Here is a 23,162-nt window from a genome sequence, read left to right as displayed (position 1 = left end):
AGGTCTGAGTCCTGTTAGTTCATTGATGATTGAACTGGACCTTCAGGAAGCAGCTCATCAATCATATTTACGATGATCAAATAAACTGCCTTGACGCCTCAGCCCAACTGAGATGAAGACATATGGCTGGCTGGTTTTATATTAAGCAAAAATGTACACGTCTGCCGCATGTTATAACAAGAAATCTGTTTTAGAAAACATCTAAGATGTCTTAGATGGCTCTGGCTACTGGCAGAGACAGTCCTGCTGCAAGGGCTAGAGCAGTACGCAGAGTATGGACAGCCCACACATGATGTGCTCTTGGAAGTGCAGTGAGTGGTCTCACGGAGCTGGAGCTCATCATCTCCTGTTGATCATGCCATGCTTAATTTGGATTCATGAGTTGCTGTGTGACTTGACCGTCCCTTGGAAATCTTGTTTCATTTGCACTCTGCTATGTGGTTCCCAGTGAAGTAAGGCATCATTGATTGCACTAGCAGCTCTAACGTTAGACTGTGTAAGAGCCAGGCATATGACTGAGTGCGCTGGCTTTCAGTATGTCTTCAGCATGTTTCTAGTGCATGCTACACACCAAATCTCAAAAAATTATAAATTTCTAAGGAGGAAGGGGCCAAATACAAATTGCTAGGCCCCAGTGCACTTCAGGATAGCAGAAAAGAAAAGAAATACTCACATGAGCTGCAATAGGAAGCCTCTTGCACCAAGGGAACCACCAAGGAAACAGGGAGGACATGACTTAGGGCTGCTGCTCCTCTTACTGCAAACTTGCTAGAAGACTTCATCTCATTGATCTCACAACAGCTGTACAGGAGACAGCTGGACTTGAGGTACTGATGTTCCTGAATGGATCTTAGGAGAGACCTAGCTTCCAGAAACCCCTCAGTGTTGCTGCTGTACTGGGGTAATGCAAATAGACACACCAAGCACCGTCCTGCAGTGCTGAGGGTGGTGGTACCTGGGAAAGGATCTGCCATGGAGCTCTGGGCCAACCAGTCCCAGTTGAACAGTGAGGAGCACCTTGGGTGGCAGCACCCATTCTCAGAACACTGATTGTGTTGGACCATAGAGCAATCATGCCCCCTGTCCAGGGAAACAGAGTCAGAGAGGCTGTATAACCCACAGAGTTGAAAGAGGGGCTGCCCAGCAGAGCTGCAACAGCACAAGGAGCCAGGACTCGTGGAAGCTTGTGGACATGCAATAGCGTGTGAGCTGAAAAGGGGCTCAGAGAAGAGCTTGGTGGTGGCATCTTCAGGGACAGGAGACTGAAGGAGTGTGAGCGAGCCAGATTTGGGGTTATGACCTACAGTGAGGAGCACCCAGAGAGTTCCCTCCCATACCCAAAGACTCGGCCTATCCTAGCCAGGGACAAGAATAAGTTTTTTCCATCCAGCTCCATCCCTCTTATCTCCAGTACTGTGTGCACTGTCCATGTCAAGACGCTTCACATCCTAGAAGGCACTGAGAAAGTGTAGCTCAGAGCAGGGTAACAGGAAAGGTTCGGAGGTGAAGGAAATGAGATACATCTAGCAGGTTCAGGAGCCTGTCAGATCTGGAAGGTCTATCAGTGGGGTTCAACAGCAAGATTGTTGCAGGTGGGTCGGTTCAAAGTAATAAGCAGAGAGATTTCAAGGCAAAAGTGATGCATGCTGAGAGTACTCTGGGGTGGGCTTGGGCAGGTGAACCAGGGGTGTTTTCCTCAACATCCACCACTGGATCTGGAGGGAAAGAGGAGTAAGGCAGACTCGAGAAGGTTTTGGGGAGGTGTTTGTGGGAGCAGGGCTATGGGGGCCTGAGTTAGCCAGCAAAAAGGCTGAACCAAGCCACCTGGGAAACTGCATTGAGGCTAGACCTGCCTGTGGGCAGATGGGTGAGGAGCAGCCCTGTGGCCGGTGGGATGCTCTCTTTCCAAAGAGGAAGCTTCTTGTACCACATGTGATTTCCCTATGTGGCTGTTTCATTTCTGTGTCTGCACCTCTCCTGCGCTGCGTTACACAGATACCTTTCCCCAGCGGCTCAGACGGAGTCCTGCCCAGGGAGTTGGCGCCAGCATGGCCCTGCGAGGGCTGGCTCTGGCCTTTCTCCTGGTCCTTGCCACGCTGCTGCTTGCACAGGGACAGAGGGACTCCAGTCCCAGGAATGAAGAGGAAGATGAGGAAACAGGTAGGAGCGAGTTGCACCTTCCTTTTACAGAAAAGGTTTTGCCGCTCCTCTCCCTGTACGTTTGCTACACAGCTTTACCCCATTCAGCCCACAGCGGCTGTGTTTGGAGGGCTGAAGCTGGTGTCTGCATCGGTCCTGAGACACTCAGGCATCCATTGGGTAGTGGTGGGGTGAAGCTCTGTTCGGGGATGGAGGGCAGCAAGCCTCGGTGTGCTGGGAAAGCCTCCACAAACGTGGGAGCTGCATTGTCCCTCCAGGGAGTGGGCAGTGTCCCAGGGAGCAGGGGGTGGCCGGTTCTTGTTGCACGGTGGGCAGACGAAGCTGGTGTGATCAGAGCAGCGGCGGCCTTCCTGAGGCAATCCAGGCAGCATCCCTGTCACAGGGGAAGGCAGTGGTGGTGCTCAGCAAAGACATGGGGAGCTGTGAGATGAATCCCTGTGTTAGGCGGAATGCCTACTCTCTCCCATAGCCCACGGGGTCAGGGGAGCTGTAGTTTGGTGGGATTGCTCTTTAACAGCATTGTTCTGTTCTATCTCTGTGCCAGGAGGGCTAGGGGCACCTCCTGGGTCTCTGCTAGACTCTTCCTATGAAGAACGTGGACTTTCCTATGGACACTATGTGCTATGCCCCGGAGTTGCTGGTACCTGTTGAGGTACCCATGGGGTACAACAGGAGCGACTGCTCGTTGCATCAGGGGCTAGGGGACCTGAGGTGTGAGTCATTCTTTCTGTGGGGAAATGGGAGCAGAAGTGGCTTGCCAAGTTGCCGAGTGGGTCATGAGTCATGCTACCCATCACTTGTGGCTCGAGGGATGCTATCTGTTGTCCAGCAATGGGCAGCCCTCAGCTATCCAGGGCAGGATGGAGCCTGTTCCCCTCGACTCAGGAGCAGCTCCTGCCCCTTTCTCCCATTCCCCACATCCCATCCCTGAGAACCCCTGTCAGTAGTCACCGCTCTCCCCTCCTTGGCCTGAGGAGTCCCAGCTGAAGGAGGCTGTGATGGGTTCAGCAGAGGCACTGGCTCTGAGTGACTGGGGGAAATTTCTTGGATCTGTGTCTGCAGAAGAGCTGTGGGGCACCAAACAGAGGTTCTGACTGTTATCCTCTACGGTGCTGCTGGTGTCTGCAGCACAGAAGGAGGCCATTGGAGTCCAGGTTATGGGCAGCCCAACAGAACTGCAGGTAGAGGCACAGCTTGCCTCTGCCTGCACCGAGAGGAAGGCCTTGGTGCCAAGCCCCTGCAAGGGCTTTTGCTGCAGTTGGTGCTCTTCACGTGTCGTGAAGGAATCATGTCTGCCATAGAAGTGTGCTTTTTTCACTTTCTCTCCATGTGCTGTGCCACTGCTTTTCAGGGATAGCCGTGAATAGATGAATGACCCACGTGCATTTTCTAGAGCAGACCTAGACAACAAAGGCTCACGTTACTTGCTGACAGTGCCCATGGCCCAGTTTTGCTCATCTTCCTCTCCCCACCAAGGTCTGCACAAGACAGCCTTGTGCTCCCATTGCTCCCACTTGCTACATGCCCTTGTGCCTCGGCCTTGCCAGCTGTTTCCTCACCAGCTCTTCTTGCTGATTTCTACTCCCTTAGGAGTGCAACCTGCTTGTCACTGTGTCCTCTTGCATTGCAGGTCATCATCAGCCTCCTGACCAAGTCAGGTTGTGCTCTTACTGCATCCCTTGGCCTTCTTCTGTGCAAGAGTGCTTCTGGCTAGTCTTCCAGGTTGTAGAGCATCTTGGGGACAGCCAGACTTCGGGATCTGTTTCCTGACAAGTACCAATAGGAAAAAAACCCCCCACATTCCTCCCCACAGGTGGAAATCTGCACTTTGACCCATGATTCATTTTCCCGCAGCAGAGGGATTTTCTCCTCACTGCCTGGTGTCTCTGGTCAAATGCTTGGTGCTGGCCAGTAGCCTGGACTCTGCTGGGGTGGGAAAGATCCTGGATGTCACCCTCAGACGGGAGTGTGAGGGTGTGTGTGCTGCTTCAGGGGGATTTAATGATGGGAAGAGGGAAAACACACCCCAAGGAAGCCTACCTAGACACGGACTGAGTCGAGGGTTTCAGGTCTGTCAAGGCTTTTGGCTGTCACAGTGAAGTGTGTGACCTGAGGGGGCTGGAAGGGATCCAGCTGCAGAGGAAGAAATTTCCTATCTGGACAACACACGCGATCTCAAAGGACGGGGGTGGTGGCCACTGTCCTTTGCGGTGGAGGGCCAGGGTGCAGGCTGAGATGATGGCGTGAAAACCTGCTACCAGATAAGGGAAGTTTGGTGATGCCCCTGTTCCAGTGTAAGGGAGTGCATCCCCACAACGGCTGGCTGGCAGGAAGCGGGCAGCCGTAGAGATGCATGTAGATGAGGAGAGATGCTTCATCCTAATTTAGGGGAGGCCACCTCCTACTCTGATGCCTTTCCATGGACTCAGTTTGCTCCACCGAGCCAGTCTGCGTGACATGTCTAGCAGGACAGGACAAGGCCAGCTCATTTTGAGTAAAGTGCACAGAAAAGGCCAGGTGCGTGGAGCGAGGTGTGAGCCTTGTGGCCACTGCTGTGAATGCAGATGTGGAGGTCTGAGGGTGGGCTGCTGGTGCTGGCAGCTGCCTTGTGCGGCCAAGTCTGGAGGATGTGCAGTGGCAGCAGAGACTCACAGGGTCTGGGGAACTCCCGTAGCCCCTCTCTTTTGGGGAGACAGCACAGGAGAGAACAGCATCCACCGGGCTGCCGGATCCCAACAGCTGGGATCCCTCCGCAGTGCGTGGGTGGGCAGGAGGGCCCACGAGTAACCCTCCTGCACTGCCCCGGAGGGTGTAAGGAGGGTGAATGCACCCAGGTCTGGGGCCTCATCCTGGCAGGTGCTCCTCTCTGCCACCCCTCTGAAGTGAGGGGGACCAGCACCCCTCTAGATGGAGCCTCCTCACCCTCGAGGATGCTGCTGCAGCTCGGTGATCCTTAGGGTTCTCCCTCATCTCCTTTGCACACAGGGAGATGTAAAGCTCCCTCCGAGTGGGACCCCAACCTGCGGTTTACCCCAAACCGGAGCAGCTACGCCTTGAACGATTTGGTGCAGCTGAGCTGTGATGGGGAGTATGTGCCATCGGTCCCCCAGATCAGATGCATTTCCAAAGGGACCCAGACCTTCTGGGACAGAGTTGCCACCTGCGAGGGTAAGCACAGCCCAGCACCACCCTGGCGCCGGGGTCCTGAGCTGGCGTCAGACAGGATGACATGGTCGTGCTTCAGCCCCACCTGGGTGACAGTCCAGGAACGGGAGACCTGGACGCCTCGGCTTTCCCCCATGTCTTGGCAGTGCCAGGGCACCTTCTGTCTCAGCACCATGCCATGAGGAGCTGCTGGTGGTCTGTGCTCCTGGGGAGGGGTTCAAAGGCAGGAACCCTTCCTGGCCAGCGTCCCCTGTCTCCACATGGAGAGCTGTAGCTGTGAAGCTGAGAGAAGGAGGAATAGCCAGAGGGGTTCAGCTGGAGGCTTTGGCACTTTGCTTTGCTAGCTTCCCTGAGAAGCTTCCCTGGGGTTTGGGTGAGCTCTGGTGGGGAGGTTGTCACTGCTGGTGTGCTCACCTGAACGTGAAGAGGGCCAAGAGAATGGGGTCTCAAGCAGCCCATGGTGGAACTGAGGGGAGCCTTGGGACTCCTGGAGATAGGGGTGATGATAAGCCCTGTGCCCCCTCCCACAGGGGCGCGTGGTGGGAGTAGAGGGACTCTTGTGTGAGTCCGGTTGAGTGGTCAGAGTCATGGGGAGGAGAGAGCTATCCCAAGCCTCCCCTTTCCACCTCCCAAAGCCACTCCTCACTGAATTTTACCTCTGACAGAAATGTGCAAAAAAACCTGCTTGGTGGGACCCAAGACTCCAGATGACACCACTTCGTGGGAATTACAAAAAGAATGAAGAAGTGACTCTGAGCTGCAACGATGGTTTTCAGCCATCCCTCACCCATGTCAAATGTGCAGGGAGAGCTGAGCCATTAAACTATTCTCGTTCTCCAAATGGAGATGTGTGGCTGGGGAGGAAAAGCAGTGGTGTCTGGATCCACATTGAGGGGAATGTAGTGTGCATTGGTAGGCAGAGTGTCAGGAGGTGCCTCTTGGGGAGCTCCGTGGTCAAATCCTGCCCCATTCATCCATCTCTGAGCTTCCACCATCACCCCTGTGCCCAAGGATGCACTTCTGGTGCCTGATCTGGGCCACTCAGATCTCCCTGATTTTGGTACCTGAGACCATTCGCCCACTGAATTTGGGCACGTCCTTGTCCACCACTCGCCTGGGCAGACCCCAGCCCCGATTCACTCACCCACAAGGAGACCCCCAACAAGCCTTGCTGAGAGGTCACATCCTGGCAGATGGATCTGTCACCTCTCTTCTCCCTTCAGGGACAGGAGGGATTGCTGGAGATTGCCAATACCCCACCACATACCCTTAACCCTCCTTGAAACCTCCCACCCCAACCAACACTTGTTTTCACTTCTACCAGAAACGTGCCAAAGGCCTCACTGGGGCCGAGGCCTCCGGCTGGCACCAGACCAGGAGAACTACAAGAAGAATGAAGAAGTGATGCTGAGCTGCCCTGAGGGTTTGCAGCCATCCTTCACCCATGTCAAATGTACAGGAAAAGTCCTGTCCAGCAGCAGCAGGAGCCCTGTCTACAGAGAAGCTTGGAGTGGAAGGGACAGCAGAGACATATGGATCAGCATTGAGCCCACGTTCAGGGTGGACTGTGTCGGTAAGGGAGGTACAGAGACAACAGGGGCTACAGTGCTGTAGATCTGACAGGCATTTGTAGCACAGGTGGCCAACAGCATTACGTCAGAATCTGGGGGATCACAAGACTCAGCTCTCTGTGTCCTCTTGGCCCATCAGGCAGGGCAAAGGTCTGGCCTCTGGTCCTGTGCTGGTCTCCTCTCCCACTCTCTGCTTCATGCAGTCACGGGCTCAGGCTTTATTGCCTTCTCAAGAGGACTCTGTGAGGGACAAACAGGGCACCAGGGTCAATGCTGGTCCATCAGTTTTTGTGCAGGCTTTGTGCACAGTACAAGCCCCTCATGGTTGTCCCCAGTCCATGGAGCTCCAGTTCCTCCTGGCCTTTCCTGGGAGGCTTGCGGTAGAGCAGCATGAGGTCCTTCTCATCCTCATCCCCTTGCCAGAGATACGGTGCAGGATGGCTGCGGTATATGGTGTCCTGGAGCTCCACCCTTTGCCCTGCTGTGCCAGGGAAGGGGATCCCTCCTTCCATTCCCTGGCATGCCCTGTGGGGCCAGCCCTTGCCCTGCTAACACCTTCCCATCTTGTTGATGCAGAGCAATGCCAGAAGCCCCAGTGGGACACCAAGTTTATCTTTGACCAAGAAAAAGTGACCTTCAGCCTAAATGAAGTGATGAAGCTGAGATGCCCTGAGGGGCACTGGCCTCCCCCCATGGAGATCAAATGTGTGAAGCTGAACCCAAGGGAAGGCTCCACAATTCCTCGCAGTGGCTGGGTTGTGAGGAATGGCACAAGCCACTGGCACCCTATAGAGAGGAACTTGACCTGTTTGGGTAAGTGAGGGGACCAGCCACTCTCTAAGTGCTTCCAGTCTGTTCTTCCCAGGCAGAGAGAGCAGTTCTGCATGTGTCCCACAGCCTTAGTGCCCTGTGCTCGGGGTGGTCAGGCCATGGCATGGGCATTCACTCCAGAGAAAACTGCAGCTGGTGCATCCCAGGTTTGTGTCTGCGTTGTTGGCAGCTGTGACACCCTGCACAGCGGCAAGGGCGACAAATCCTCATCACTGTCTGTAGCACCTCAGACAGCATGCTCAGACCAGCCTGATGGATCTGCCTGGAGAAAAGCATGACAGCCCAGCAGCAGAGCCGTACTTTGGCTGCTGGATTTGTTGGCTAAGTAACTGCTGGTATGAAAGGGTTGCCCCTGCAGAGAGGCCACAAGCACTTGCCCTTACCCTCCCACGGTCACTGCAGCACCCAGAGTAGCCCTGGGAACGATCCAGGGCCAGAGGAAGGTGCAGACAGTGGCTGAGTGTAGTCTGGGAGAAGATAGGATGGCCTTGTCTGCATTGTGCTGGGAATATGCTAGGGATGGAATGGTGGGGGTGATGGCTGCAAGGCTGGGAGGAGAAGGGAAGGGAGTGACGCTCTTGCAATGCTTCCCTTACAGATATCCTCCAGGTTATCCCCGAGACCTTGCAGATTTCCAGCACCAGCATCAAACTCAACTGGACCTGCAGGCTCCTTGATGCCTGCCAGAACATTTGGGCCAGGTGCCGGCTGGAAGAGCCTTCCTCCCCTCCCTGTGAAGCTGAGGAGGTGAAGGGAGAGGAGATGCTACAGGGTGAGGAGGGAACGTTCACCTGTCCCCCTCTGCAGCCCTTCACTGTCTACAGTGTCACCATCTCCCTGCTGCCCAGCACGATCCTGTACACACGGCTCCTCAGGACAAAGGAAATGGGTATGTCTACATGAAATGTAAAGGTGCCCTTCACCCAGTAGCTCAGCCTGATCCTCTGCTCCCAGCAGTGATGGTCTTGGGTTTGGGGCTGTTTGGAGCCTGTGAGATGGGGAAGGGGCTGTGCAGGGCATATGCCCTCCTCACTCTACCCATCACCATCACACCATTGCTGCTGCTGTGGCACGTGCAGCCTTTGTTGGGGACAAATCCTTGCCAGCCTCCTCTGTGACCCCATCCTCCTGTGCTTCCAGTGCCGGACAAACTGGAGAAGCTGTGGCTGGATGCCAGCACGGGGTCCCTCAGGTGGAAGGCACTGCCCTCCTGCAAAGGGGAGATCATCGGATACCAGGTACCAGCGGACCACAGACTGCCCGTGGTGCCCCTCACCGTGCCAGGCACCTGAGTGCCTGCAGCTCTGTGCAGGCAGCCTGGGGAGAGGTGTGAGCCCTCCCCGGCCAGGGCCCACAGGCTCTGCACTGCTGGTGTTTCTGGTGTGGTCAGGTTCCCTCCTGTCCCCAGCCAGTAGTAGAAGCCCCTCTCCACAGAGCTGCCCAGTGCATAAGTGAGAGGTCGGTGCTGCTCCCCACCTTCCTCTTCCAGCTAGAGGAAGACAGCTCCCTGTCCTTCCTCTAGCTGAACATTACGGCCAGGAGAGCACATGATGGCAGCTTCCTTGAATTCAAGCAGGTGATGGTGAACCAGTCTGTCACTCAGTACATGCCAGCTCGTCAGGCACCTGGAAGCAAATACACGGTGACAGTGCAAGGCCTCACGGCAGCTGGTGCTGGAGCTGTGTCACTGCTGGAATTTCAAACCTACGTCTCAGGTAATGGCTGTTCTGCCCTGGGTCTGGCAACGGTGGCTTCCCTGGGATCGGGTGCTGAGCCTGAAGCACCTTACAGGGCTATGTGTGCATCCACCCTGTCCCCACCAAGAGAGAGCCAGGGAGCTACTCAGCAGTGAGTAGTGTAGGGCTGGGTGAGTTCTGCTTCGAGGGGGTGCATTATCTGGTACCCAGAGCAGATGCATCACTTCAGCCCTTGTTTATGCATGTGAGAGCAGAGCTGGTCCCTCTACTCTTCTAGTAAAGAAGATGATACTCATCCCTGCATTTGGGTGCATGGAGGGCTCAAGGTCAGATAGCGCTAGGGCTGCTGAGCCTGACTCTGTGTGTCCTTGCCATAGTTTAGCCTCACTTGGGACCAAGCTACAGTCTCTCACTCACTCCCCCCACCCTCCGAGGGAATGGGGGAGAGAAAATATAGCAGAAAGGCTCGACGTTTAAGATAATGACAGGGAGAGATAATTCAAGTTAGCATTATGTGCAAAACAGATTTGAATTGGGGAAAACTATTTATTTATTATTAATAAAACCAAAGTATGATAATGAGGAAGAAAACAAAACAACTTCCCCCCACCCCTCCCTCTTCCTAGGCATAACTTTGTGCTCAATTACCTCTACCACCTTCCCCCGTGAGAGGCACAGGGGAAATAGGGAATGGGGACTGTGGTCAGTTCATCAATTGTCCCTTTCTGCTGCTCCTTCCTCCTCTGGGGAAGAACTCCTCGCATTCCTCCGCTGCTCCAGCGTGGGGTCCCTCCCACGGGCTGCAGTCCTTCGTGAAACTGCTCCGGCGTGGGTCATTTATTCCATAGGGTGCAGTCCCTCCGGAACGGCTGCCCCAGCGCAGGCCCTCCACGGGCCACAGCCTCCTTCAGGCATCCGCCTGCCCCGGCGTGGGGTCCTCCCCGGGCTGCAGGGGGATCTCTGCTCCTCCGTGGGCCTCCATGGGCTGCAGGGGCACAGCCGGCCTCACCATGGGCTGCACCACGGGCTGCAGGGGAATCTCTGCCGGGAGCAGCGTTACTGCTGTCCCTCCTTCTGCATTGACCTTGGTGTCTGCAGCCGCTCCTCTCACCAGAAATTCTTCACAACCGGCTCAGGCAGACGCCTCTCAGGTTCTCTTCACATCTCCTCTCCTCTCCACTTCTTGCAGCCGGGCCGGGCCGAGTTGGGCCCAGTTGGACGCCCGGCGGGAGGCCAGAGGGTGAGGGCTGCAAGGCCCACAAGGCTCGCGCCTCCCCCTCTCTGCCCCTTGCTCCAGCTTCTTCACATTTTTTTTTTTAAAGTTTTCTATTTTTCCCCTTCTTAAATACGTTATCGCAGAGGCGTTATCAGGGAACATTCTGTCACCAATTGGCTCAGCCTTGGCCAGCGGCTGGTCTGCCCTAGACCCGTCTGAGTCCACCAGACAAAAGGAAAACAACTTCCATCAGCTTCTTGCAGAAGTTGCCACCATGGCCTCTGCCACTACACAAAGCCAACACAATCCTCTTGCTATGTGCAGGTTGGTTGAGCAGGCTTCCAGAGCCTCCAATTGTGTGTGGGAGACGGGGCAAGTCCCTGCGCTCCAGAGCCTCCCTCTGCCCTGCCCTGCCCAGCAGACGTGAGGGCAGGGGAACGCAGTGCCTTGCTGCCTGTCCCCGCAGCAGCCAGGACAGCAGAGCCTGGGCGCATGTGTCTACGCGCGCACACACTCAATGCCAAGGCCAGGGCTGTTTGCTGACAGGTGGCGCAGGCTGTGGCACGCACTGCCGGCTGTGTTTTAGTTGCAGGGCAGCATCTGGGCCCGTGGCCTGTGTCGGCAGTCGCAATAGTGGTGGTGGTGGTGGTGCTGGTGCCTCTGTCTGCAGGGATCCTATGGTTTGTGCTGTCCAGGTGAGTAAGTAGGAGTCTTGGAGTCGCAACTCTGCCTCAGGTGGCTGGGGATAGACAAGAGTTTCCCCCTAGCTGCTCCCACCTTTCTCTGGGCATGGAGGATGCTATGGCAGGACTGGCTAGTCCTGCTGTAGCTAGGCTGTAGGGCTCCTGGCTGGGGCTTGTAAGCATCTTCCTTGAGGCTGGGGCAGAGACCACATGTGCTAAGAGACCCCATCCCTTGTTGCTGTTGCTGCCACTGCTGCTGTCCCCTGAGGTGTTGATGGGCAATGACTGCTAGCTTGTGAGAAGCCCAGAGGAGGGTATGCAGAGCCCTCTGCAGCTGGGTTCAGCAGGGCCCTGGGCCACTTCAGCATCTCCCCTGACTCAGGACTGCCTTTGCCTTCACAGGAAAAGGAAGGCCTTGCCCCGCAAAGCTGAGGAGGATCATTACACAGGTAGGGTCCCCATCACAGTCATGGCTGTAGGGCTGGAGTTGGAGCAGAGAGGGGAGCAGGTCTATTGCAGAAGAGCCTGTTGCCATCCTGAGGTGGCTGCAGGCAGCCCAACTGGCTCTGGCTGACCTGCCAGAGCAGAGTGTCTCACACCTGCTATCCCCCAGTCGAAAATCTCCTCTGGCTGCCTCTTCAGGCAGCTCCTGGTTGATGTCTCACCCTGCCCAGGGCGGGAGGTGCCTCTGCCCAGCCCTGCTGTTCCTCCCTGTGTGTGTCCCAGTGCTGCTGCCTGTCTGGGGCTGCCCTGCTCCCTCTCCCATGGCCCCTGAGTCCCTCAGGCTGTTTCTGTCGTGTCTGTCCTCTCAGAGCTCCAGCCCTATGAGAACCTGGATAATTACTGCGTGATCAGGAAGACTCTTCTGGCACAGGAAGATTCAGGTAGGTGATGGATTGCCCTGCCTCTGTTCCCACACATGGCAGGGAGAGAGTGGAGAGTGGCAGTTGTGACAGCATGAGCTACACATGCTGCCAAGGGCATGCAGCAGCCTCTGCCCTAGCTGCCCTTGGTCTCTGCAGGTAAAGACAGTCAGGCTGGAAGGCCGTTGCCCCAGCCCCTGCCTGTCCTGGAGTCCTTAGGAGACAGTGAGAGCGGTGAGAGAGTGAAGAAGATGGGGCCCATGTCCCTGGATCAGTGCTGATGACACTTCCCATAGCCCCTTCTTGCAGCTTGGTCCTCCACCACTGGAAGCAGGACTTCATATAGCTTGTGCTGGGTTATTGCTCCTCCTCAAATTTGCTCCGTCATCAAGCTCCAGCATCCTCTGTCACAGAGCAGGAGCAGCCCAAGTCTTGGGATGACCTGCCTGTGCCAGCAAGGATATATTCTGGCAGTCCTCCAATGTCCTGGCAAAGCCATCTCAACTGCATCCTGGTGCCTGCAACTGTCCTCTGAAATCAAAGCAGCTCACTGGGTCCCCTCTTTCTCCTCTCTGTATCCCCATATGCTTCTAGACTCTGGCCTTTACTTGAGTTTGACCCAGCCATGCTGCCCTCGCGGCTGTGCTACTGTGTCTGAACAACCAATAAATTGTTTTGTTTTGCAGTGGTTGCCTGCCCCAAGACAACCTGGTCATGGTTCCTCCCTGCTTTGTGTGTGAAAGCTCTGTCCTTATGAATCTTCATGGAGGAGCTTGGACTAGGCTTTTCCAGCACCTGGCAGCCCTGAGGGAGCACACTTGAGAAGCTGTGTCCTCCCAGTGCAGTGCTCTGGGTTCCTACATTTCCTCCTCCCTATCCTACAGGTATCGTGGTCTCAGCTAAGCCTGCCTGGGAATCTGTGTTGGTCTGTGACCCCCTCTGTGGGTCTTGGTGCTCGTCTCCCATTTTGTGAGGTGCAGTTGGCTGTGACCCTCTTGGGAAATCCCCAGCTGGCACGGTTTGGGATCTGCTCGATCTCAGCTGCTGCTGCTGCCCCAGTGCAGCCTCCAGCAGTCAGTGCCTCTCCTGCACTGTGAGATGCCAATGCCCAGTAAAGCCTGGAGGTTGAGCGACAGCCCAAAGTCTCTCCTTGCTAGAGGATCACACTACTGGACCACTCTCTTCTCCAGCTCTGTGGTTAGAATCACAGAATGGTTCGAGTTGGAAGGAATCTTTCAAGATCATCTAGTCCAACCCCTCTGCCGTGAGCAGGATCAGCCCCATCCAGCCTAGATTTGAACATGGGCATCTACAACTTCTTTAGGGAACCTGTTCCAGTGCCTCATGATGCTCATCTTAAAAAATTTTTCTTCTGTCAAATCTAAATCTACCCTCCTTCTGTTTAAAACCATTGCTCTTTGTCCTGTTACTGGAGGCCTTGGTAAAAAGTCTCTCTTCATTTATTTTTTAATCCCTCTTTAAATATTGAAAGGCTGCAATAAGGTCTCCCCAAAGCCTTCTTTTCTCCAGGCTGAACAGCCCCAGCTCTCTCAGCCTGTCCTTGTAGGAGAGATGCTCCAGCCCTCTCATCATCTTCATGGCCTCCTCTGTACTCACTCCAACAGGTTCATGTCCTTTATGAACGGGAAACCCCAAAGCTCAATGCAGTACTGCAGGTGGGGTCTCACCAGAGCAGAGTAGAGGGGCAGAATCACCTCCCCTGACCTGCTGGCCACGCTTCTTTGATGCAGCCCAGGATGCAATTGACTTCCTAGGCTATGAGCCCACATTGTCAGCTCATGACAAATTTTTCATCCACCAGCATCCCCAAGTCCTTCTCAGCAGGGCTGCTCTCAATCAATTAATTCCCAAGTCCGTATTCATATTGGGGATTGCCCCAACCTAAGCATGGGACCTTGCACTTGGCCTGGTTGAACTTCATGCGGTTCATGTGGGCATACTTCTCAAGCCTGTCCAGGTCCCTCTGGATGGCATCCTGTCCCTCAGGTGAATCAACTGCACCACTCCGCTTGGTGTTGTCTGCAGACTTGCTGAGAGTGCACTCAATCCCTCTGCCTGTGCGATTGATGATGGTATTAAATAGCATTGGTCCCAGTATGGACCCTTAAGGGACATCATCCGTTACTGGTTTCCACATGGACATTGAGCTATTGGCTGTAGCTCTTTGAATGCATCCCTCCAGCCGATTCCTTATCCATCTAACAGTCCATCCATCATACCCCTATCTCTCCAATTTTGTGAGCAGTCTTAGATGACCTGCTTGTGCCAGCAAAGACATCTTTTGACAGTACTTCATATGAGCTGTCTAACTATCATCGTGCTACCTGGTACTAGCCCCTGGGACCAAAGCATCTCCATTCCATGGGCTCTTGCTGGTGTAATCTGCATGCCTGATGGAGTTTCTCTTGATGGGTATTGGGCAGAGAGGGGAGGGGGAGCTTAACCATGTGTGGCTGCTGCTGGTTGAGAAAGGGGAATGTGCAGGGCTGGAATATGAGAAAATAGAGGATATGTTTCTGCTCCTGCCACCTTCCGAGTTGCCCACTCCCCATTTCCTATCCCCATATCCAGTCAGACTCGTTACTCTGACTGATTTGGCCATACAACTCGTGGTTTGGAGAGGGCTGCCCACTCCCCCTCAGCTCATGCCTGTAGTATCTCTGAGGGTTTCCTCAGGTGCTCAGCTGGTACTGAAGTTAAGAGTGGTCTGCACATTTGGGGACAGAAGAGAGTGTTGCCAGGCTGGAGGAGGAGGCAGCGAGGGATGGAGGAGCACAGAAGGATGAGAGAAGATGTTGACTGAGTGTATTTTTCAGAAGCACCAAGGACTGTTTCAGGCCTTGAAGTACTCCTTGCGGTTCAGATCACCATTCTTATCCCTGCTTTTTGCCAGCTCTTTATGCTCCTCCATCTCCTAAGATCACTGAGGGGAAGTACAGTGACTCATCACAACTCTAAAACCCATGTAGCAGTGTTGAGAAGCACACAGATGTTGCCTCAGAAATAGGAGCAGTACTTCTTGAATGCACTCGGGTTACTAGGAGGGTTTTGGGTGGACACTCTGGGACCCTGGCGATGGGGATTTTTCTGTTGAGTACCAGAACCTGGATGCCCCTGGGGGAAAAAAGCGGCAAAAGGCAACAGCACTAACACTGATGGGAGGTTCCTTCCCGAAAGAGGAACGCTCTTGTATTTCATCAGTTTCCCCGTATGTCTGTTTCCTTCCTGTGGTTGCAAGTCTTGCAGTCAGTTACAGATATCTGGGCTCAGAGGCAGCGAGTGAGGCTGAGATTTCAGTCTTGCCTGGGGACTTCACACTAGCATGGCCCTGCAGCTGCTGGCTCTGAGCTTTCTCCTGGTGGTTGCATCTCTGCTGACAGCACAGGGCCAGGAGGAAGCTGATCCCAAGGTCCAAGAAGTGCCCTGGGAAACAGGTAAGAAGCACTTCTTCCTCTCCCCTGGAAAGGTTTTGCTGCTCCTCCCCCTGCAAGTTTGATATGCAACTTTACTGCATGCAGCCCTGGGCTGGAGCTGTGTCAGCTGAGGTGCCTGGTGTCTTTGGGAGACCCTGGGGTGCAAAAGCAGTGGTGTGGGTGCAATGAGTGTGCTGTGGAAAGGACAGAATTGGACTGGATGGTCAGGGATGGGTTGTGGTCTGCACCGAGCCACCTTACCAGTAGTCCCCTGGAGGCTGCAGGCATGAATTCATGAACTGTGAATGAGGAGAAGGATCTTCAGGGAGCAGGGCTACCACTTTCTGTACACATCCTATGCCCAGGTGTGCCCGAGTGACACTGTGCCCATGGTGAAGAGGGGATGTAGAGGAGGGAGCAGGGCATGTCACAGGGAAAAGGGGTGAGTGCTGTGGTAAAGCAGGGGGTGTGAAGGGAGAAGGCATTGCTCACGGCTGAACCAGCACAGAGACCCCAGAAGTGTAACAGAATCATCTCTGATCCCTGTGGGAGTGATGAACTGTGGCTGGAGAGACATGCATCCCAGCAGGGCTGCTGGTGCCACGGCCCATCAAGGACAGCCTGAGCTGGGGTGTGTGACATGTCTGAGTGGCTGGAAGCTCCTTGCTGTGGAGGAGGGAATATAGTAACCCTGAACAAAAGAGTGGATGGAGGAGGTTCATGGATGAGTGATCATTCACGCTTTGTGTACATAAGGAGAGTCCCTCCATAACAAGCCTTGCCTGTGGATTGCATCCTGGGAGGTGGACATGTCACTTTCCCTCTCCCTTCAGTGGCTGTAGGGATCGCTGGAATTTCTCTCCCATCACCCATCCATGCTCCACCTCATCACCTCCTACTCCAACTAACACCCACTTTCACTTCTGCCAGAAACGTGCAAAAGGCCTCAGTGGGACTCAAGACTCCAGCTGGCACCAGACCAGGAGAACTACAAGAAGAGTGAAGAAGTGATGCTGAGCTGCCCTGAGGGTTTCCAGCCATCCTTCACCCATGTAAAATGTTGGAGCGAAGTCCAGTCCCTCAGTCATGGGAAACCTGTCTACAGAGAAGTCTGGCGTAGAAAGGACAGCAGAGGTGGCTGGACCCGCATTCGGTCCGGTGTGGAATGCATTGGTAAGGGAGGCATCAGGAGCTCTCCTGGCTGCCCTCCTCTGCCCTTCCTGAGCAGGGGAAGGCAGGCTGTGCGTACACAGGAGGTTTCAGGCTCTCTGCCTGCCTGGGGAAATGGTAGATGCTACTGAAGGCCATGTTGATGCAGCCTTTGAGCCTGCCCTGAGTCCAGCCTGTGGTTCACCAGTGAGTGGGAGGTTCTTGCTGGAGGTGCGGGTGATAAGGGGGTCCCTCAGGGCTTCTGATAAGAGCATGTGCACCAAGAAGAGAAGCATAGGAGAGCTATGTGTGGTGGAGTTTGTGGTCTGCATGGCATCACAGTTGGGGCAGGAGGATCAGAGGGCTTTGCCGCCTGTGTCCTCTCAGACCATGCAGCTGGGACTGCCACAGCTTGCTATCCCTAGACTGGTCCTCTCCAGACTGGGTGTCATGATGGACACAGGCTTGGCAACATGTTCTCACAGCCTGGGACACTGAGGTCCTCTCCCAGGGAGAACAGGGCAATAGTGGGCTGATTTGGGAGCCCAGTGAGAGGTTTCTGAAGTTTTGTCTGCTGCTTCCCAGCTCACTGAGTGCCCTGAGACATGGGCCACAGCAAGAGGGCTTGTGGCTGGTTCCCTGCAGGCAGCTGTGAGCGTAGGTAGTGTGGTGATGTCTGTGGGAGGGGAAGGAGATGCCCGGATCTAGTCAGGGATGTCCCTGCTCCTTGCAGGGGGGTTGGACTAGATGACCTTTGAAGGTCCCTTCCAACCCTAACCATTCTATGATTCTATGATTCTATGATTCTCCTGTGACCCACACCCGGGAACAGTTCCATGCATGGCCCAGGCTTTCAGGATGTCCCATCAGGTCCCCTTGGGTCCTTTGCTAACTTCATGTAGCAGGTTCCTAAGGTATGAAATAGCCCTGGCTTCTTAGATGATGTAACAAGGCCACCAGTCACTGGGCAAACTTTGTGCATAGTATGAGCCTCTCACGGACTCGCCCATTCCTCGAGCTCCTGCTTCTCCTGGCCATTCCTGGGAGGCTTGGGGGAAGCAGTGTGGGGCCCTTTTTCCTCCCATCCCCTTCCTGGGCATGTATTGTATGTGGGTAACTCTGTATGGTGTCCTAGAGCTCCATCTCTCACTATACAGTCAGGAACAATGAACCTTTCTCCTGGGTCTATGCAGAGCAGGAAAGGGCTAGGTGTTTCTGAGAGCTGCATCTGTTGGACTGTAGAGATGCTTGGACCCACAGACAACTCAGTTTTAACTGAGTGGGAAAAATTACCTTGAGCAATAGTAGTCCACATATTAACCCACATTTGTCCCTCTCCAGACTCCTCCTGATCCCCTACCAGAGAGCTGGAGAGACCAGTGTCAGCCTCTCACTTTCCCTCCCACCAAACTGGGTGGGGAGCAGGGCTGTCTGACTGCAGCACCTTTGCAGGGCTGGGAGGGGAAGGGAAGGGAGTGACCCTCTTGCAATGTTTCCTTCACAGAGATCCTCCAGGTTTTGCCTGGGACTTTGGAGGTTTCCAGCACCAGCATCAAACTCAACTGGACCTGCAGAGTCCCTGACACCTGCCGGCACATGCGGGCCACGTGTCATCTGGCAGGACCTTCCTCCCGTCCCTGTGAGGCTGAGGAGGTGAAGGGAGAAGAGATGCTACATGGTGAGGAGGGAACGTTCACCTGTCCCACTCTGCAGCCCTTCACTGACTACAGTGTCACCATCTCCCTGCCACCCAACACAATCCTTTTCTCATGGCTGGTCAGGACAGAGGAAACAGGTATGTCAGTATAGAAGAGAAGAGGCAGTCCTGGGGCGTGTCACAGGTAGGTGAGGTCCTTTGCCTGACAGCTCAGCCTGATCCTCTACTTCCTGCAGTGATGGTCCTGGGATCAGGGCAACTTGCGACCCGTGGGGCTCTGGGGAAGGGGCTGTGCAGAGCCCCGGAGCAGGGCATGACCCTTCCCCACTCTCCCACTTCTCACCACACAGTTGCTGCTGCTGCTTCTGTGGCACATGCAGCCTTTGTGGGGGACAAGCCCTCCTCAGGGGTCCCTTTGCAGCCTGTTCCTTGGGCAAGGTGCTGCCTGCACCCTGCTCTGGGCTCAGCCCCTCCTCACTGTGCCCATGTGTGACCCCATCCTCCTGTGCTTCCAGTGCCGGACAAACCGGAGAGGCTGTGGCTGGATGCCAGCGCGGGGTCCCTCAGGTGGAAGGCGCTGCCCTCTTGCAAAGGGGAGATCATGGGATACCAGGTACCAGCGGACCACAGACTGCCCGTGGTGCCCCTCACCGTGCAAGGCACCTCTGTGCAGGCAGCCTGGGGAGAGTGGGGAAGGGAAAGCTCTGATGACCTGCACCTCCCAGCCAGTCCAGCTGAAGAGCTGGCTGTGATGAGCAGGAGCATTTTCTGTCTCGTCCTCAACATTGCGCGTGCTGTGGGGCTGCCCAGAGAGGTGGTGGGTGCTCCCTGCCCTCTGCGTTTCCTCCCCCGGTCCGCTCAGCCTGTGGTTTGGCAGACTTTGCGGCTCGGTGTGCAGCACTTGGTGACGTGTCTGCTGGGGTGGCCTCTCGGGGTTTCCTGTGCCTCTTGTGCGCTTGTTTCTGGTTCCTGCCACAGCGAAGTCTGTGGTTTGAGTCGTCCTCTGCAAATCTCTCTTCTTCTAGGAGAGTTGCACCGTTCCTTTGAGTTTTCCTCCGTGCGTGGTTTGAATTGCCTCCAGCGTCTGTGCATTTGGGGCTCTTGCCATGGTGCAGCCCTGCTTTCTAGCACTGAGGGAGGCTGAGACCCTTACCAGTGTGCCCTGTGCCCTCTCTAAGGACAGACCTCTCTGTGGGGTGATGGGGACGCGGACAGGCTGCTTCTTCATGCTCCTCTTAGCTCTTTCCTGTAGCAACCAGCAAACAGGGGCACTGCTGGCATTGCTTATCAATCTGTTCCAGCTGGAACAGACACCTCTGATTGTGAAAAGAATCCTTTTTGCTGCCTTCAGCTAGCTGCTTTTTTGCATATTCCCAAGATGCCATTTCCATAAAGACCTTGACAGCAGTGAGGATGGCCTGGGATCTCACGAGAAACTCAGATGATGCATTGGCAAACGGGGAGCATCCATCTGTATCCCTTGTGGGAACGCTGTCTTGTCCTTTTCTCATAGACAAAGCCTTGAGAGTCCAACCTTGCACAGCAGCAAGGAGAAGTTTAGGGCCTCTCTTGTTGGAGCCTGCAGTGCTGCATCACCATACCAGTGACCTGTCCTCGGGCTCATTACACGTATATAGACCTCTTCAAATGAACAGCCTCCCTCCTGCCCTCAGAGGGGGGGTCCTTCACAGAGGCTTGGTCCTTTTCTCACAGAGGCAGCCGCTCTGACGTCTTGAGCGCTGGCTCCAAATTCCTCCTCTCCTCCTTTTGTCTGCTTTGAGGTCCACGCATGGGGCCAAGGCTCCTGCTGGCTTCTCTCCAGGAGCTTTCACAACTGGGGCAGGCGCAGAGAAGGGGAGGCTCTCAGGGGTGCTTTGCTCTGTCTCGGTGTGCTGTGAGCAGGTCCAGAGGGCAGGTCGAGCTGCTGCCCTCCAGCTCTGTCTCCTGCTGCAGCTGAACATCACGGCCAGGAGTGCGCAGGACGACGGCTTGCTGGAGATAGAGCGGCTGCGGCTGAGCAGCTCCGTCACTGAGCACCCACTGCCTGAGCACAGCCCTGGCAGCAGCTACGTGGTGACGTTGCAGGGACTCACGGCCAGAGGAGCCGGGGCTGCATTGCTGTGGGAATTTCAGACCAACGGCTCTGGTAACGCTCGCTGTGTCCCATTCTCACTGGGGTTGCCGTGTCATGCGCCTCAGCTGAGGCAGCTCCCTGTCCCCAGCCCTGTGGCCTCCCTGCCGGCGCTGAGGAGCCTGGGCACAGAGGAGCTGTGCTCTGCAGCTTGCTGTGTCCAGGACTGCCCCTGCTACTCACACCGCCCCTGCCATCCCGCTCGCTGAGGCTCGTCCCCCGGGTCTGCCCCTCCAGACACCCCGCACTCTCTCGACATCAGCTGCCGCAGTGTCCGTGACATCTCCCCATCCCAAGGGACGGCCGTGCTTCCCCTCCACCCCATCGCCCATCCTCCCGAGGTCACCAGGTGAGTGTGGCCCCCAGCACCTTTGCTCTTCACAGCCCCAAGATGGGTTTCTCCACTGGCAGCCGCCTCTGTCCTGCTCTCCCTGTCCCCGTCTCCCCTGGCCCTCTCACTCCCTGCCTTGCAGGGAGCACCAGCTCATCGTGGCTGCGACGCACAATGGCACAGTGGTGGAAGACGCCTGCTCAGGGGACCTGCAGCCCTTCAATGCCACCTGGCAGCCCGGCGCCTACGTGGCTGCAGTGCTCAACCTCACTGCCCCTGTGGACTTTGTCTTGGGCAACAGGACCTACGGGCAGGGTTACCACAACGCTGCCCTCCAGCCGGGCTGGAACTACACGGCCCTTCTCCGCCTCATCCACCGCTCGCAGCAGGTACCCGTCACGGGGGCTCCTCTCTCCTTGGACACTGCCAGCCAGAGTCTGGGCCAATCCGCCAATGGCAAGCGGCAGGGCTGCACAGGCTCTGGTCCTGGTCCCTACACTGAGAGCCCAAGCACCTTGGCAGGACAGTGTCCCCAGGGTCCTTGGCCACAGCTGGGGCACTGGGTGGTTGTGGGTGGGTGGCCTTTTCCCCCAGGGTGGGCAGTGGGGCAGGAGTGTCCTGAGCTCTCCCTCCCATCTCCTACAGGCAGAGAAGTTCACTTGCATCTGCTACAGCTTCTCTTTTGGTAAGTGCGCTCTTCATTCCTGGTGCCTGAGGGTCTCTCCGGGGTGTTCCCTTTTCCCAGCCTTGCTGCTTTCCGTCGAGAGGAGCTGGCCAAGCTCAGGAGTGGGGTCTCATGGTGGCAGAGGAAAGCTTTCATTTCCTGTACATGGAGTGAACCTCCATCTCAGAGGAAACCTAAGCCAAGACACACATCGGCACCCTTGCACACACCCTTTGCCATTGTTGGGGACGTCGCCAGCACGTGGCCCTGGCTGTGGCACCCACTCCAGGTTGTGTGTTAGTTGCAGGGCAGCCTCCAGGCTCATGGCGTGGGACTATGGTTGGGGTGGTTTTGCTGTTGGTGCTCCTCCTCCTGTCTGCAGGGATCTTGTGGTTCGTGCTTTCCAGGTGAGTAGGAAAGGAACAGGTTTAGCAGGGCCATGGGCAACTCCAGTCTCTTACTCAGGATTCCCCTTTGCCTTTCCAGGAATAGGAAGTCTTCACCCACTGAAGCTAAGGAGGATAATTAAAAAGGTAGGAAAGTGAAATTTGCTGGACCACCATCACAGAAAGGGCTGTAGGGTGTGGTGGCAGTTGGGAGGAGAGCAGAGATCTCCCAGGAAAGCCTGACCCTCAGGAGAAATACCTACTGATCTTCTTCACTCTCACATCTCCCCATTTGCCCCTGCCCCATGCTGCCAGGGACAGTCAGGATGGCTCTGCCTGTTAAGCTCCACGTGGCAGCAGAGCGTGGCTCCAGACAGTGCTCCCAGCCTGGAGCAGGGGCAAGTAAAGATGGGCATCCCAAAGGATGGCTCATGACTCAGCCCTTTGCTGTCCCATGGCTGTGTCAGCCTCTCCAGGGGAGAGATCTGCCGGGAGAGGTTTCAGGAGGGTCAGGCTGAGGAACTGCTGCTCTCGCCTGGGCACCAGCGCTTACCTCCAGGGACATGTGGTTGGGCACAGCTGAGATGAAGGAAGGGGTCAGGCCATGGCAGGTACTGCCTGTGCTCCAGCCTGTCTCAGACACTCATGTGTGCAGGCAGCTGCGGTGGCGTGAGCTCCCCAGGTAGCCAAGGGCATGCAGCAGCCTCTGCCCTAGGTGCTCTTGATCTCCACAGGTAAAGGTGGCCAGGCTGGAGATTAGTCACTCCAGCCCCTGCCCAGGACCACAGAAGACATTCAGAGCCATGAGGGAGCTGCAAGGATGGGGAGGATGACCCAAGCTCTGTGTGATAGCTGCCAGTGGCTCTCCTGTGACTGTGACCAGCACTGGGGTCCTATCCAATTCAGCAGAGCAAGAGGAAAACAGGAGGCCAAGGAGGGTTGTGAGCTTTTTTTTTCCTCACCCCCTTTACGTTCCAGCTTTCTTTTATTGTTATTTTAAGGCCTTTGAATGCAACTCTCTGTAGTTCCTTTTTTTTAGACTTTGCTTTCATTTTTCCCTTCCTGGAAGCAGGGACTGTGTGCCACATTTCCCAGTCCCTGACTCACATGGGCTCAAGCGGAGGCATGGTCCATGCTCCTGCTGTGTCATGGCTTCCTAACCCCTCTCTTCACTCTGTCTGCTGATATTCAGCCAAATCCAGGGCTCTTCTGGAGCATGGCCTG

At 55.6% G+C, this 23,162-nt stretch overlaps 2 protein-coding genes across 3 annotated transcripts; both read left to right on the top strand.

Moving 5' to 3' along the window:
* Positions 1-2,048: 2,048 nt before the first annotated feature.
* On the top strand, positions 2,049-12,467 carry LOC104477071 (uncharacterized). The gene is made up of 12 exons (XM_086770514.1): positions 2,049-2,142; positions 2,890-2,909; positions 5,991-6,237; positions 6,650-6,898; positions 7,473-7,709; positions 8,326-8,616; positions 8,868-8,965; positions 9,250-9,442; positions 11,227-11,335; positions 11,726-11,772; positions 12,136-12,207; positions 12,346-12,467. Exons 1-12 carry the CDS (start codon positions 2,049-2,051, stop codon positions 12,465-12,467), a joined length of 1,779 nt encoding a protein of 592 aa, XP_086626640.1.
* Positions 12,468-15,498: 3,031 nt separating this feature from the next.
* Positions 15,499-23,081, top strand: LOC104483809 (receptor-type tyrosine-protein phosphatase U-like). Of its 2 annotated transcripts, XM_086770373.1 has the most exons (11): positions 15,499-15,641; positions 16,551-16,793; positions 18,274-18,564; positions 18,942-19,039; positions 20,380-20,572; positions 20,795-20,906; positions 21,031-21,277; positions 21,534-21,573; positions 21,854-21,959; positions 22,039-22,085; positions 22,673-22,785. In XM_086770373.1, the coding sequence occupies exons 1-10, from the start codon at positions 15,530-15,532 to the stop codon at positions 22,079-22,081; spliced, it is 1,485 nt and encodes a 494-aa protein (XP_086626499.1). In that variant the 5' UTR covers positions 15,499-15,529; the 3' UTR covers positions 22,082-22,085; positions 22,673-22,785. The 2 variants fall into 2 exon arrangements, with proteins under 2 accessions (XP_086626499.1, XP_086626500.1); XM_086770374.1 differs by lacking the exon at positions 21,534-21,573 and having other exon boundaries at positions 22,673-23,081.
* The last annotated feature ends 81 nt before the right edge of the window (positions 23,082-23,162 follow it).

This window comes from Chlamydotis macqueenii, chromosome Z (assembly GCF_036417535.1).
Source record: "Chlamydotis macqueenii isolate bChlMac1 chromosome Z, bChlMac1.mat, whole genome shotgun sequence".
NCBI classification, from domain to species: Eukaryota; Metazoa; Chordata; class Aves; order Otidiformes; family Otididae; genus Chlamydotis; species Chlamydotis macqueenii.
The sequence above is the reverse complement of the archived record's forward strand: the minus strand, read 5'-3'. Positions and strand labels throughout refer to the sequence as shown.